A 15,897-nucleotide genomic window follows, 5' to 3' on the forward strand; every position below is an offset into this window, starting at 1 on the left:
CGAGCTAAAAGGAGGAGGGAGGTGACTGTCGGAGATTTCACGGGCCCGGGACAATCTGGCACAAAACGAGGTTTTGTTTTCTATTCAGTTTCAAACAAAAAAAACCCTCGTATGTCTCCAGGGCTGGGCATCAGACCTGCAGCCGAGGTCACAGGCCCATGACCGGGCATCGAACCCGGGGCCCTTTTGGGGCGCGCAGGCCGACGCTCTAACCACGGAGCCACGACGGCCAGGGCCTGAGATCTCAGATGGTCCGACATCATCTCATAGGAATGACAGACGGGGCGGCATCAACGCCGCCGACACCAGCAACGGCTCCCCCGGGGGAAGCGCCAGCTCTCATTTACAGCTTAAAATTAGCTCGGTTTTGGGGAGGCGCCGCCTGTCATCACGAGGGGGCGCCGGGTGATGGAGAGGGTGGCGGAGCGGAGTCCAGGGAAGATGAGATGGGTTTATGGGCCTGGAGGGCAGCAGCCATGTGATGCGGACACGCCTGGGTCTTCTGGCATCGCTGGGCTCGGCCCGCACCGGGTCGGGCGGTGAAGGACTCCGGGGGGGGGGGGGGGGGGGGCTGAGCCCTGGAAGGAGGGTCCCTGGGTTGGGGACATTCTAAGACAGCGGTTCTCAACCTGTGGGTCGTGACCCCTTTGGCAGTCGAACGACCCTTTCACAGGGGTCGCCTAAGACCATCCTGCCTATCAGATATTTACATGACGATTCATCACAGTAGCAACATGACAGTGATGAAGTAGCCACGAAAAAATTTTACGGTTGGGGGTCACCACATGAGGAACTGTATTTAAAGGGCCAGAAGGTTGAGAACCACTGGGCTAAGAGATAAGACTCTCCCCCGCCCCCCAACACATAGGAAAATGAATAGAGCCCGGCCGGCGTGGCTCCGTGGTTGAGCACCATCGACCCTGAGCACCATCGACCCACGAACCAAGAGGTCACAGTTCTATTCCCGGTCAAGGGCACATGCCCGAGGGGGAGGTGGTTCCAGTAGGGGGCATGCAGGAGGCAGCCGATCCATGATTCTCTCTCATCACCGATGTTTCTCTCTCCTTCTCCCTTCCTCTCTCTGAAATCAATAAGAATGTATTTTAAAACAAATAAATGAAAGGGCCTGCCCCCTGTCCCCTCGACCCCCCACCCCCACCCCACCCCTCTCTCCTCTCTCCAATAGGACAAGGCAGAGGCATCAGGCTGCCTGGGATGCCTCAGTCTCCTACCGGAACCCCTGCCAGCGTCACCGGGCACTGGGGCTTGTTGGGCCACCCAGGGCCACGGGGACGCTGACCACAGCCCCACGTCTGTTCCAAGAAGCTGTCCTCGCCCTGAAACCCGCCTCGCCACCCTGCTTGTTATAGCTGGGTCAGCGCCAGTCCCCTCCTCCCCCGGCCTTTCTGACTCAGAGCGACTGGGACGGACCTCCCGGGAGGAGCCTGCAGCGCCCCCGTCCTCTGCGTCCCCGAGCCTGTCACTGGAGGCCCAGCACCCAGAAGTCTGCTCTGTGCAGTCCCTGGGGAGGTGACACCCCCAAAATTCTACACGTCTCACGCTGCCTGCTGGCAGGGAGGGGTAGCAAGCAAGATCAAGACTTCCTGTCCGGCCGGTGTGGCTCAATGGTGGAGCACCGACCTAGGAACCAGGAGGTCCCGGTTCGATTCCCGGTCAGGCTCCAACCCCATTCGGGGGCGTGCAGGAGGCAGCCGGTCCGTGATTCTCTCTCTCATTCATCATCGGTGTTTCTTTGAACAAAGTAACGGAGACTCGAAACGAGATTATTTTGGCACACCTTCCCCGCTAGTATCTTATCCGTGGGTTGATTCATTTTCTACATGAATCGGTGTTTTCTGACCCAGACTCTATTGCTTGGGGGGGGTTTTGAAAGTACAAAAAGCTACAGTTTTCCCAGAAAGGTTTCAAAACCAAAGATGAATTTCCAACTTGTACGTTTGTTTTTTATTTTCCACCGAGGACTTGACTGCTCTTAGAGCTGCTGTCCGACAGTAATTAAATATGTGGCCCTTGACTATAAACCTGTTTGGTTCAACAAACTACAATGACTGTCACAGGCAGTGCTTTCTTCTTCCTGTTGGTGTCACCGATGTGGGAGCAGGCTTTCAGATGAAAAACCACGGCCCGGCCAGCGTGGCTCAGTGGCTGAGGGTCGACCTACGAACCAGGAGGTTATGGTTCGATTCCGGTCAAGGGCACAGGCCCGAGTTGCGGGCTCCATCCCCAGTGCGGGGCGTGCAGGAGGCAGCTGATATGCGATTCTCTCTCATCATGGATGTTCCTTCCTCTCTCCCCCTCTCCCTTCCTCTCTGAAATCAATAAAAATCTTTAAAAGAAAAAAAAAAAAAGACCAGAAAGCATGAATGGTAGCTACCTTAAAAAGACGCGGCCTCCAATTCAGATATTTTGTCCTGACTTTTTTTGTTGCTGTTGTTCTGATTTTAGAGCTGGTTGGTGTCGTGCTAATAAAACCTGATTCCGTCTATTTCCTTTTTTAAAACTTGCACACTCGCTGCTTGGGGTGCCCTCACTGCAGCAACGGAGAAGGAGTAGGAGAGCCTTAGGATTTTCGAGGGGAAAAGAAAGCCCGTAACATACAACACACTGTATCAAACTAGTTTACACGCATGACACAAGTATTCTGAATTTTACAGAATTCGAACATGGTTAGGAACAAGGTGTCATGTGATAAGTTTATTTTTCATAAACAAAAAGCACATATATATGTATCTATGTTTATTGATTGATTTCAGAGAGGAAGAGAGAGAGGGAGAAACATCCACAATGAGAGAGAATCACTGATCGGCTGCCTCCTGCACGCCCCCTACTGGGGACCGAGCCCGCAACCCCGGCCTGTGCCCTTGACCGGGAATCGAACCTGGGACCCTTTGGGCCGCAGGCCGATGCTCTATCCACTGAGCCAGATCGGCTAGGGCTGAATCCATCTTGGGGCGACCCCCGTGCCCCCCGAGAGCGTCCGGCAGCCCTGGGTTACTCACACCTTTTTAATGCCGTACTCGAAGGCCTGCTTGGCCAGCCGGCCCGGGCCGTCCACCGTCTTCCCGTCGTCGTCGGGCCCCCAGCTCGCGCTGTAAATGTCGATGTAGTTGGGCCGGACGCCCAGCGACTTGGCCTCCACCACGTCGGTCACGTCCCCGTCCAGCATGCGGATGCCTGGAAGCACAGAGGGCTGGGTGCGTGCGCGTCCCCCAGACACCGGCCCGGGAGCAGGGACGCGGCTGGGGGAGCCCCAAACCGCTGGGGAGCTTGTCCGGCATCATTTTGGTTTTCTTCGCTTTTTAAAAATATATTTTTACTGATTTCAGAGAGGAAGGGAGAGGGAGAGAGAGACAGAAACATCCATTATGAGAGAGAATCATGGATCGGCTGCCTCCTGCACGCCCCACACTGGGGATGGAGCCTGCAACCCGGGCCTGTGCCACGACTGGGAATCGAACCCTGACCTCCTGGTTCCCAGGTCCACGCTCAACCACCGAGCCACAGCGGCCAGGCAGGAATGTCTACTTTTTTAAAAAAACATATTTTTGTTGGTTTCAGAGAGGAAGGGAGAGGGAGAGAGAGCTAGACATCAATGATGAGAATCATTGACTGGCTGCCTCCTGCACGCCCCCCACTGAGGGGGATCGAACCTGGGACCCTTTGGTCCGCAGGCCGACGCTCTATCCACTGAGCCAAACCGGCCGGGGCAGGAATGCCAGTTTTCGAAAAGGGGGAACGAGATGCCAGAAGACAGTCCAGAGCACATAAAAGCACCAGACCAGACCGACACCCCTCCCAATGCCTTCATGGGGGGGTGGGGTGTGACGGGGGAAAGGGCGAGTGATGGATGAGGAAGAAAGCCTGATGTATTTAGGGTTTAATGAGCCATCTCATTTCCGCGACGCTGCCAGGTCGCCCGCAAAGCAAAGGTAAATATTTCCCATAGAAACCCGCTGTTCCAAGATTAGCAGGAAACACCGACGGCTCCCTGGAAACGCCAAAGGGAAGGGACACAGGAGAGACAGGCCCGTTTACCCCGAAGGATCAGGTACAGGAATGATCTGGACAAATGGGCAACCACGTCTTTTCCTGTCGGTATTCAAATGCCTTGATATGCGGGGGCCTGGCCGAGTCTGGAGGGACCGGCCCCCCCCTCCCCGCCCGCCCCCCAATCGGCCAATTCCTAGAGACCTCCGTGCCCTACGTGGGTTCCTTTCGAGGCCACGCCCAACCACCTGCCTATGGGCTCCTACACCCTACACCCAGAGCCCCTACACCCAGAGCCCCTACGCCCACAGCCCCTACGCCCAGAGCCCTTACACCCACAGCCCCTACACCCACAGCCCCTACACCCAGAGCTGGGAGATTATTCCAACCTTCCAACCAGCCAATCCTAAACCTGCAGAACTTGCCTGGCCTGTTCGTTCCTGCAGAAACCATAGTGACACTTTGGGTGCACGAGTCATCCCCCGCCTCCTGCCTGACCCTGTGTTTCCGTGTGTGTGTGTGTGTGTGTGTGTGTGTGTGTGTGTCCGTGTGTCTGTGTGTGCGCGGTGTGGCCCCGCCTGGAGAATCCGGGGAACAAACTGTGCAATGCCCTTGCTTCCTGGTCTGCTGGGCTTACCATTCCTGAGTGAACGATAATGAAAACTCTATTTAAAACAGGAGTCCTGCCCTAGCCTGTTTAGCTCAGTGGGTAGAACGTCAGCCTACGGACTGAAGGGTCCCGGATTCGATTCAGGTCAGGGGCACATACCTCGGTTGCAGGTTCAATCCCCAGCCCTGGTCCGGACACATGTGGGAGGCAACCAATCAATCTCTCTCTCTCACACTGACGTTTCTCTCTCTGTCTCTCCCTCTCCTTCCCACGCTCTAAAAAATCAATGGAAAAATATCCTCGGGTGAGGATTAACAAACAAATAAAATAATAATAATCTATCTCTCTATATAAAACCCTAATATGCAAATAGACCAAAGAGCAGACCAACCAAACAACCAGTCGCCATGTCGTGCGCTGACCACCGGGGGGCGCGTGTGGACCATGGAGGGTGTTGGCAGCAGGCGGCAGAGCACCGAACGTGGCGGGCACCGGCCGTGGTGGGATGGTGGAGCAGGTGAGTGGGGGTGCTAGACCAAGGCGGGGCGCCGGGCGCTGTCATCGGGCACAGTCTCTGGTGGTCACTGAAAATTCTTTGCTCCCGCACGCCACAGTCCCACCAGGCACTTGCACCGGCTGCCAGCGCCAGCCCCGTTCGCACCCGCTGCCGGCCCCCGGCACCAGCCCGGATCCCCTGAGGCTGTCGGTGGGTGCGGGTGGCAGCTGCCTGCCCCGGTTGCCCCTGAAGGCTTCTCTACCTCCCCCTGCTCCTGAGGGGCGATCGGGGCAGCTGCTGCTGCCGCTGCTCATCCCCACTGACGGCACCAGCCCTGCTCGCACCCACTCGCTCCTCGCCAGCCGAGGCCAACAAAGGTGAAGCTGCCGAGACCCCCAGAATGGGACGCCCTGGCCCCTGCCCGGCCCGGAAGCTCCCAGCCCCCCACCCCGGGCCTTACCTCCGATCTTCGCGTTGTACGCGATGCCCACGATGCAGTAGGAGTTGTTGGCGGAGGCCGCCACTTCGCCTGCGCAGCGCGTGCCATGCCTGAAACCACAGGCGAGGCAGTGAGGACTCAGCCCGGCAATTTGGGGGAATCTGGTGAGTCGCTCGGGCCTCGTCCCGGGAGGGTCACACCAGCCCTGGCACAGCCCCGGGCAGCCCTGTCCCTTCCCCACCTGCCGGCGATGAGGCCCGCCCGTGACCTTGGAAATGGCTCAGGGGTCGTATCTTCCTTTATCCCACATCTGAGTGGGCGGCTCCTCCCCAGGTCCCCGCTCCCAGCTCCCATCCTCCCAAACTCTGCATTCCTCTAACACCACTCTGCCTGGCACCCATAGGATGGAAGGAAGAACACAGTGAGGACACTTGGCCCTGGCCGGGGTGGCTCAGTGGTGAGGCATCTACCTAGAAACCAGGAGGTCACGGTCGTCAGGGCACAGGCCCGGGTGGCGGGCTCCATCCCCAGAACGGGGCGTGCAGGGGGCAGCCGAACCATGATTCTCTCTCCTCATTGATGTTTCTCTCTCTCCCTCTCCCTTCCTCTCTGAAATCAGTAAAAATATATTTAAGGGAAAAGAAAAAAAAAAGGAAGACATATGGATCTAGCCGGTTTGGCTCAGTGCATATCGCATCAGCCTGAAGGATTCCAGGCTTGATCCCGGACACTGGCCCGGGCAGGAGACAACCCATCGATGTCTGTCTCTGTCTCTCTGTCTCTCGCTCTCTCTCTCTACCTCTCTACCTCCTTCCCTCCCTCTTTTCCACTCTCTCTAAAAGTCAATGAAAAAATATCCTTGGGTGAGGATTAACGAAAAAAATTAAAAAAAAAAAAAGAGGACTTAGTATGTCTCGTGCCTGGTGTACCTGCCACCCCCACGCTCACCCCACACAGCCCTCCTGTCATTCCCACGTCACTGACGCAGGCGCTGAGGGAGAACACCCTCTGTGGACTGCCCCACCCCAGCGGAGGAACTGGGAAGAAATCGCCAGAAAAACAAACTGCTCCCCCTCCTCCCCCCGCAATGACCCCATCAGCCACTGTGCCGGCCGCTCAATTCCTCCCGCAAAAACAGCGCCTCTTTGAGACGCGTCCCCAGGGGACGAGAACCAGGGATGCCCATCTAAACCCGCCTTTAAAAACCGCCCGGGGCCTGCGTGCCCTGGGCCCCAGCCCTCCACCCTCAGCCCCACGCCCGGCGGCTGGCGGGGTCAGGCAGCTCAGGGTCTGTCTGGCCCCGGATGAGTCCTGCCCGGCAAAGGTCACTCGGGGGCGGTTTCTGGGTCACGCCTCTTTGCCCTGTGGATGTGAGGCTGGGAATCGAGGCGCCCTGCACCCCAGGCGGGCTGCCTGCTGAGCGGGAAGGGCACCTGGGGATGTGAGGCAGGGACAGCAGTTCCCGCCCAACACCCCGGGGCGGGCCTCTGCGGGTTCCTGGAGCTGCCAAACCTCCCCGCTCAGTGCCATGTGGGCACCGGCCTCTGCCCCTCGGAATCGAATCAACCGCAAAGGGAAAGGGGACGTGGGTAGGACGCATCCGGGCCAACGGCCGTCGGGTCAACAGTGGGGAAGAGAGAAAGGGCTTTTGTTCTTCTCCTGGAAATGTTTTTGGAAGAACGACGCGAATAGCTCAGGCATGGGACACCCTGACGGAGAGAGGACAGGCAGGACACAGCCCGTCAAGTCCCAGGAGCGGGTCTGAGCAACTGAACTCCGACCCGGGGCTGCCATGGACGGCGCCCCAGTCACCTGGCGCCTCCTGAGGCCACGCCCTTCGTCAGCAAAGAGACGGAGACAACCTTGTTGTGTGTATTTTTAAAATATACTTCTTATTGATTTCGGAGAGGATGGGAGATGGACAGAGAGATAGAAACATCCATGATGAGAGAGACTCATGGATCGGCTGCCTCCTGCACGCCCCCTACTGGGAATGGAGCCTGCAACTCGGACAGGTGCCCTGACCGGGAATCGCACCGTGACCTCCTGGTTCCTAGGCTGACACTCAAGCACTGAGCCACACCAGCCGGGCCCTTCTGGGGGCCAGCAGGAAAGAGGGACCGACAGACATACTTGTTTTCGTTGCTGGCATCGTAGCGTGGCGATGGGTCATAATCATTTCCATTGACGTCGTAACTTGCGTAGGAATCCTACGGAATGAGATCTTAATGAGAGGAGAGGTGAGGCACAGGTAGGGCAAGCCTGCCCAAAGTATTATTATGCCTCCATTGGAAAACAGATGAAAAAAGGCACTTGGTACTCCGTCCCTGCAACTGTCACCTTATCTATGTTTCCTTTTTTTTAAAACTCAATTTATTGGGGTGACATCTATATAATAAAAGCCTCCGTGACCGTTACGGCGGAATGACCAGAATGACCGGTTGCTATGATGCACACTGATCACCGGGGAGCAGATGTTCAAAGCAGGAGCTGCCCCCTGGTGGTCAGTGCACTCCCACAGGGGGAGCGCCACTCAGCCAGAAGCTGGGCTCAGAGCTGATGAGCGCAGCGGTGATGGCGGGAGCCTCTCCTGCCTCTGCTGTAGGCGGGCGATAAGGAGCGAGGCGTCCTGGACTGCGAGAGGGATGTCTGACTGCAAGCTTAGGCCTAGGGGGATTGGGCCTAAGCTGGCAGGCAGACATCCCCCAAGGGGTCCCAGATTGTGAGAGGTTGAGGGATCCACCTAGTACACGAGTTTCATGCATTGGGCTTCTAGTTGGTCAATAAAATTACATAGGTTTCAGATGTACAAATCTATAATGCATCATCTTTATTTAGGGTATCCAAAAAAAATGTATACACGTACTTTGAGTAACAATAAAGGCAATGTTTACAAAAATACAGTTCGCTTTCAAAACTGAGCTATTGGTGCTGGCCAGTGTGGCTCAGTGGTTGAGCATCAACCTATGAACCAGGGGGTCAAAGTTCGATTCCCAGTCGGGGCACATGCCCGGGTTGCAGGCTCAACCCCAGTAGACAGCTGATCCCTGCTTCTCTCTCATCATTGATGTCTCTCTCTCTCTCTCTCTTCCTCTTTCTTCCTCTCTGAAATCAATAAAAATATTTTTAAAAAATAAAAATAAAAAATACTTTGTGTGCAATAGACTTTAAAAACAAAAAATTCAAATGAAAAACAAAAAAAAAAGAAAAGAAAACCATACGGTGACAGTATCTATGGGGGGAAAGTCCGTCGATAAGGGGATCTGGGCGGTCCCCACCTGTGCTGCTCAAGGGTCCCCTGTGCTGATTGAATGACGAGCACGTGAATGCCAAGGCCAGACTCACGTAATTGGGGGCCAGGTCCGGGTGGTTCCTCTCGATGCCGTCATCCAAGATGGTGACCACCACGTTCTTCCCCGTGTAGCCTCTCTTCCATGCCGCCTGCACGTTCATCTCCGAGCGGCAGCGGCTGTGCTTGTCCCCGCAGTGCTGCGCAGAAAGACACACGGACAGTCCTGACCCGGGCAGACACAAAGCCAGACCCAGCAGAGGCACCCCATGCGGGTCAGAGGAAATGCTCTCTGGCGACCCCTAGAGTCAGATCTGAGGAAGCACTCTGGCGCCCCCGATAGCCTAGATGCGTGGTCAGCAAACCGCGGCTCCTGAGCCACAGGCGGCTCTTTGGCCCCTTGAGTGTGGCTCTTCCACAAAATACCACGTACGGGCACGCACATACAGTGCGATTGAAACCTCGTGGCCCATGCGCAGAAGTAGGTATTCTGTGCAAGAGCCACACTCAAGGGGCCAAAGAGCCGCATGTGGCTCGCGAGTCGCGGTTTGCCGACCACTGTCCTAGGGCATTGTCTTTCTTCGGGGCCTCTGTCCAGGGCTCTGCATCTCCACCGAATCAGCCCTACGGCTGCGATCCCATTGCTTCCCTGCTCAATGAGCCCCGCAGGGACTTTCGTATCATTTCAAAAAGAATTCACTCCTAGCTGGTTTGGCTCAGTGGACCAGAGGGTCCTGGGTTCGATTCTAGTCAAGGGCACAGGCCCGGGTTGTGGGCTGGATCCGAAGTAGGGGGCGTGCAGGAGGCAGCCGATCCATGATTCTCTCTCATCATTGATGTTTCCCTCTCTCCCTCTCCTTTCCTCTCTGAAATAAAAATAAAACCATCCTATATAATAAAAGGGTAATATGCAAATCGACCAAACAGCAGAACGACCGGTCGCTATGACGCTCACTGACCACCAGGGGGCAGCTCCTGCATTGAGCGTCTGCCCCCTGGTGGTCAGTGCGCTCCCACAGGGGAGCACTGCTCAGCCAGAAGCCGGGCTCACGGCTGGTGAGCACAGCAACGGTGGCAGGAACCTCTCCCGCTTCCATGGCAGCGCTAAGGATGTCCAACTGGCAGCTTAGGCCCATTCCCCGGGCCTAAGCTGTCAGTCGGACATCCCCCAAGGGCTCCCAGACTGTGAAAGGGTGCAGGCCAGGCTGAGGGATCCCCCCGCCCCCCAGTGCACAAATGTCATGCACCGGGCCTCTAGCACAGCGGTCGCCAACCTTTCGGACCTCACGGACCACCGGTTGGCGACCGCTGCTCTAGTATAATAATAATTCACAAGAAAGCTTGGGCCGCCAAGCCCAGGGTGAAAGAAGTGTTTTCCACTCGAGATGAAGGCTGTCTGTCTGGAGTCACTGTGCGAATTCAGCTTTGCTGGGGGAAACGAACCCCTCCCGGGAGCAGGGCCCCTGCGAACGCCCACTCACCAGGTACCACATGCTGGGCCAAATGGGGTCGTTGAAGTAAAGGGCCTGGGGATCACTGCGCACCAGCCTCTTCACCCTGCGTTTGACTTCCTGTTGCTGGAGCCATTTCACCTGTTTGGGGGGAAACGCAGTTACGAAATATTTAATTAGTTAACTAATTTATTTATTTATTAAATATATGTGTATTGATTTCAGAGAGGAAGGGAGAGGGGGAGAGAAACATCCATGATGAGAGAATCATTGATTGGCTGCCTCCTGCACGGCCCCTATTGGGAATGGAGCCCGCAACCCGGGCCTGTGCCCTTGACCGGGAATCGAACCCTGACCTCCTGGTTCCTAGGTCCCGATGCTCAACCACGGAGCCACTCAGGCCAGGCACAGTTTTAGGATTTATTTTAAATGATCCCCCTGATTGTATGCAGCTTCCGCATGGGTGTTACGGGCAGCTGTGTTTTTCATGAATATCTGAGTCCTCTTCGATGTCTCCCCTGGTCAAGTTCCAAGGAGACGTTTTCATGTCAAAGGCACCCCCCCCGTTGGAAAAATGACAACTTGTCTGTGTCTGTGGAGGTTTGGCTGCCCCCAGCCCGGGACCCAGTTCGTCGACCCCACGATCGGCCTGGTCACTTTCCGTCTCCCGGCCTGGACTTGCCAGGAACTCCTTGTTCGTGTGCACGTCCCACGGTGCAAGCACACAGAGCCGCCTGGTACCATCCCAGCTGCGGTTCAGGGAAAGGCCTTACTGACGTGTTGCCTCAGGACTAGGAGGAACCCGGGCCCCAATTAAACTCTGTGGGCAAAGTCCCAGGTTACGGAACAGCACGCCAGCTCCTGTCCTGGAAATCAACATATTGCAACCCCAGAGAGCGAAAGCGCTGAAATCGCCCCGGCCGGTGTAGCCCAGTGGGTAGAGCGTCAGCCTGTGGACTGAAGGGTCCCGGGTTCCATTCCGGGCAAGGGCGCGTACCTTGGTTGCGGGCTCCAGCCCTGGCCCGGGTCAGGGCGTGTGTGGGAGGCAGCCAATAGATGTGTCTCTCTCACATCGACGTTTCTCTCTGTCTCTGCCCACCTCCCTTCCACTCTCTCTAAAAAATAACGGACAAATATCCTTGAGTGAGGATTCACACACACACACACAGGCTCAGTGGAAATCGCTGAAATGAAGGCTTGAGCCCGGCAGGCATGGCTCAGTGGTTAGAGTGTTGATCTATGAACCAGGAGGTCACGGTTCGATTCCCAGTCAGGGCACACGCCTGGGTTGTGGGCTCGATCCCCAATAGGGGGCGTGCAGGAGGCAGCCGATCCATGGTTCTCTCTCATCATTGATGTTTCTCTCTCTCTCTCTCTCTCTGCCTCTCCCTTCCTCTCTGAAATCAATAAGAACATATTTACAATGAAGCCTCGAGCTGGAGGCTCCCACGGCCCCCGGACAAGCCGCCGAATAACATCTTTATCTTTCTATTTCTGTCACCCATCTGGCCGGGAGCTGCAGGGCGGGCCAGGGCCGAGCCAGAATCATCACCCTGCAATGTGAGGGCTGGGAGACGCGGGCAGCAACATCGGACCGTCCCAACGCCAGCTTGGAAGGGAATCAGAACGAGTAATTTAAGAAAAATGTGGGAGGCCTCACGGCCATTGGCCGGCGCCTCTGCAACATCCACCCTTCTCCAGACGTTTGGCCAAAGGACAAGTCAAAAACAAATGCTTTCAGTTTGCTTCAATGACAGGCTCTGGAAAAAGCCCAGCGGCCGGTCCCGGGCCCTCAGAGCAGCCGGGCTGCGCTCCCAAGGAAGGCGCTGAGCAACACGGCGCTGCGAGCCCGGACTGGTGTGCTCAATGGTTAGCGCCCCGGCCCACGCACGGAAGGGTCCCGCGTTCCCTTCCTGCTCCAGGGCACGTACCTGGGTTGCAGGTTTGGCTCCCGGCCCAGGTCAGGGTGCGTGCATGAGGCAACCAATCGGTGTGCCTCTCACATCAATGTTTCTCTCACTTTCTCCCTCTCTCTTTCTGCCTTCCTTCCACTCTCTCTAAAAATCAATGAAAAAAATATCCTCTGGTCAGGATTTAAAAAAAGAAAGAAAAAAAGTACTTTGAGCCCAGCTGGTGTGGCTCAGTGTTTGAGCCTCAACCTAGGAACCAGGAGGTCACAGCTGGATTCCCGGTCAGGGCACAGGCCCGGGTTGTGGGCTCGATCCCCAGTGTGGGGCGTGCAGGAGGCAGCCGATCCATGATTCCCTCTCATCATTTATGTTTCTATCTCTCTCTCCCTCTCTCTTCCTCTCTTTAAAAGTGAATTGAAAAAAAAAAGAAAGTACTTCAAGCAAACTGGCCTTTTATTTATTTTATTTTTAAAAACACATTTTTATTGAAATATATTTTTATTCCCAGAGAGGAAGGGAGAGGGAGAGAGAGAAACATCAATGATGAAAGAGAATCATTGATCGGCTGCCCCCTGCCCGCCCCCGAGTGGGGATGGAGCCAGCAACCCGGGCATGTGCCCTTGACCGGGAATCACAAACCCTTCAGTCTGATGGCCAATGCTCTATCCACTGAGCCAAACCGGCTAGGGCAGGGCAAGGCCTTTTAAATTTAATTTTGTGATTTACCATTTTGGTAAAAAAAAAAAAAAAAAAAAAAAAGGGAGAGGAATTAAGAATGTAAGGAGAACCGGTGACGAAAGCTGTCTGAACTCTTCCTCCTCCTCTTGTTTTGACAAAAGGACGCGCTATCAGTCCTTCTGGGAGGCGGGGGGTGCGCTGTAAATTCCATCCCTTTCCGAGGCACTTGATACATACAATGGGGACTGGAGCTCATTAAAATGAAATGCTGCCTGCGTTGGTTCGACCGACCTTTACCCTCAGCTCCGTAACATTCATTTCCAGTTCGGTCAGCCCCACACGCTGGAGACTTGGCGTTCCCAAGCCCCTCGATAATCTTAAACCGTCTTTGCCTTTTCATAATCCTATTAACAACACAGCAAAAAAGGCCTGGCTGCCCTGGCCTGTGTGGCTCAGCGGTTGGAGCATCGACCTGCAGACTGAAGGGTCCTGGGTTCGATTCCAGTCAAGGGCAGGTACCTCGGTTTGCAGGCTCGATCCCCGGCCCCGGTCGGGGGAACCTACCGGAGGCAACCCATCGGTGTGTCTCTCTCACATCGATGTTTCCCTCTCTCTCTCTCTCTCTCTCTCTCTCTCCCCCCCTCTTTTCCACTCTCTCTAAAAATCAAACGGAAAAATAACAACAAGAACGTTTCATTTTCCAAACTGAGCTCTCAGCCGTGAGAATGCGTACACACTTTGGGGGGAACAGCCTGAATTTAATCAGAACGAGGAGGAGGAGTGGCGATGAGTCGGACCGACAGCAAAGGGGCTGGGTCTGCACGGGAACTGAGCGGTTTCCGCAGAGGCTGCCCGGCCCTGCTGTCCATCACGCTCTCCGGGGCCGAACGCTGAGCGAGAGCCGCCAGACGCAACGGGCAGCGGTGGAACGCCCGGCCACTCCCTTCTCTCTTTCCTCTTTATTGGCTGCAAGGATGCTCCGATAGCGGCCCTGCCAAGAGTCTACTCAGAAGTCCTGTAGCCCGGCTGGTGTGGCTCAGTGGTTGAGCATCGACCTAGGAACCTGGAGGTCACGGTTCCATTCCGATCGGGGCACATACCTGGGTAGCGGGCTCGATCCCCACTACGGGGCCTGCAGGAGGCAGCCGATCCATGATTCTTTCTCATCACTGATGTTTCTCTCTCTCTCTCCATCTCCCTTCCTTCCTCTCTGAAACCAATTAAAAAAAAAAAAGAAGTCCTGTAGAAAAGGGATGTTTATAGGAGAAAACCTAAATGCCAGGGCCTTTGCCTAGGAAATCTTTTCTTACTCTCATCTCCCTCCTTCGAGGACACAATTGGCAATATGTTGCCCGCACACTCAAACTGAAGATAGTACTTTACTTTTATTTTAATACTAGAGGCCCGGTGCACGAAATCCATGCACGGGGTGGGGGGGCTGGTCCCTCAGCCTGACCTGCACCCCCTCCAATTCGGGATCCCTCAGGGGATGTCCTACTGACGGCTTGGGCCCGCTCCCCGTGGTTCTGTGCTCTCTGCGGGGCCTGCCTGCTCCACATCACGGGGATGGCCAAGCAGGCCCTGCTGGGTGCTGCCTGCAGGCGCGCTTGCCTGCTGGGCTCACATTGCCGGGTGACGCCACCAGCGTCCTGCCCTGGCTGCTATGGGTGCCGCCAAATTTTTTCATGGAGTGACGGTTAATTTGCATATTGCTCTTTTATTAGATAGGTTTTTAAAAAAATTTCAGAGAGGGAGAGAGAGAGAAAGATCAATGTTGAGCAAGAATCCTTGACCGGCTGCTTCCTGCACGCCCCACACTGGGGATGGAGCCCGCAATCTGGGCATGATTCTCTCTCATCATTGATGTTTCTGTCTCTCTCTCCCCCTCTTCCTTCCTCTCTGAAATCAATAAAAATATATTTTAAAAAACAAAACAGCCAGCAACACCCTAGGCACCCACCCTGCCCAGGGAGCAGGCTGTACCTGGGGGTCCATTCGGAGGAAGGTGTGAGGGCCTCTGCTACTGAAGGTCGACCTCTTGAAGGTCTTGCTGTGATAAAAGTGGTAGTAGTTTTCCAGGTTTCCGATCTGCAAGACAAGAAACAGGACGTCAGTCGTGAATACAGTCCTGCAAACGGTTTCCAAAACCCTGCATCCCACCCGGCCGGCCGGCGTGGCTCCGTGGTTGAGCGTCGACCTATGAACCAGGAGGTCACGGTTCCATTCCCGGTCAAGGGCACATGCCCGGGTTGTGGGCTCCATCCCCAGTAGGGGGCGTGCAGGAGGCAGCCGATCCAGGATTCTCTCTCATCGTGGATGCTTCTCTCTCTCTCTCCCCCTCTCCCTCCCTCTCTCCGAAATCCATAAAAACATCTCTGAAAAAGCCACACAAAACCCTGCAGCCCACACAAGCCTTCTGGTCCCCTCTCTAAGAAGGTCCGCCTGCTCCCAGAGGCAGCACCGCCTTGGACCTGCACCCCTGCGCTTGGAGACGTGGACAGGGTGTCCATTCAGGGTCACGCGTCCCCGAAGCAGCTGAGTGAGTGTCACGCCAGGTCTACACCAAAACACTCCTCCGTAAACAAACCACGTGCTCCCCGCCCCCCGGGCGAGCGGGAATCTCTAAGAACGAACAGTTGCTCCGTCCGCTCCAGGGCGACACGGGAGCCAAGGAAAGCACGCGGGTCCGGCGTGGGGACTGGGCAGAGGTCAGCTGAGCACGTCGCGCTCCCCGGGGGGGTCCCCTCCTTTCTGAGGGGGCGGGGGTCCGAGGAAGCCTGGGGAAAGCATGTGGCCTGGGGGACAGACGGACGGACGGACGGACGGCCCTCCCGGGAGCAGTCACTTGCCCTTGTGTGTGACGAGACGACCCCTGCACGTCGGGTCCCTGCTCTCCCAAGGCCTCTGTCTTGCTCTTTACTGGCTGTTGGAAAGAGCCGGGGTGGCGTGGCTCAGTGGTTGAGCATCGACCTAGGAGCCAGGAGGTCGCTGGTTCCATTCCCGGTCAGGGCACGAG

General features: G+C 56.0%; 1 protein-coding gene across 9 annotated transcripts in view; it reads right to left on the reverse strand.

Annotated features, from left to right (window-relative positions):
- PCSK6 (proprotein convertase subtilisin/kexin type 6) overlaps positions 1-15,897 on the reverse strand; it is a 54,378-nt gene that overhangs the window by 24,884 nt on the left and 13,597 nt on the right. For all 9 annotated transcript variants that reach the window (XR_004975190.1, XR_004975187.1, XR_004975189.1 and 6 more), the window contains exons 2-7: positions 14,865-14,969; positions 10,324-10,434; positions 8,899-9,042; positions 7,687-7,763; positions 5,575-5,663; positions 3,023-3,195 (exon numbers count right to left, since the gene is read on the reverse strand). Coding sequence is in view for 5 of the 9 variants with exons in the window: in XM_036355800.1 (XP_036211693.1) it covers positions 3,023-3,195; positions 5,575-5,663; positions 7,687-7,763; positions 8,899-9,042; positions 10,324-10,434; positions 14,865-14,969 (699 nt within the window). In the remaining 4 variants the exon portion in view is untranslated. The remainder of the gene's footprint in view (positions 1-3,022; positions 3,196-5,574; positions 5,664-7,686; positions 7,764-8,898; positions 9,043-10,323; positions 10,435-14,864; positions 14,970-15,897) is intronic.

Source organism: Myotis myotis, unplaced genomic scaffold (assembly GCF_014108235.1).
Source record: "Myotis myotis isolate mMyoMyo1 unplaced genomic scaffold, mMyoMyo1.p scaffold_m19_p_23, whole genome shotgun sequence".
In the NCBI taxonomy this organism is placed as follows: Eukaryota; Metazoa; Chordata; class Mammalia; order Chiroptera; family Vespertilionidae; genus Myotis; species Myotis myotis.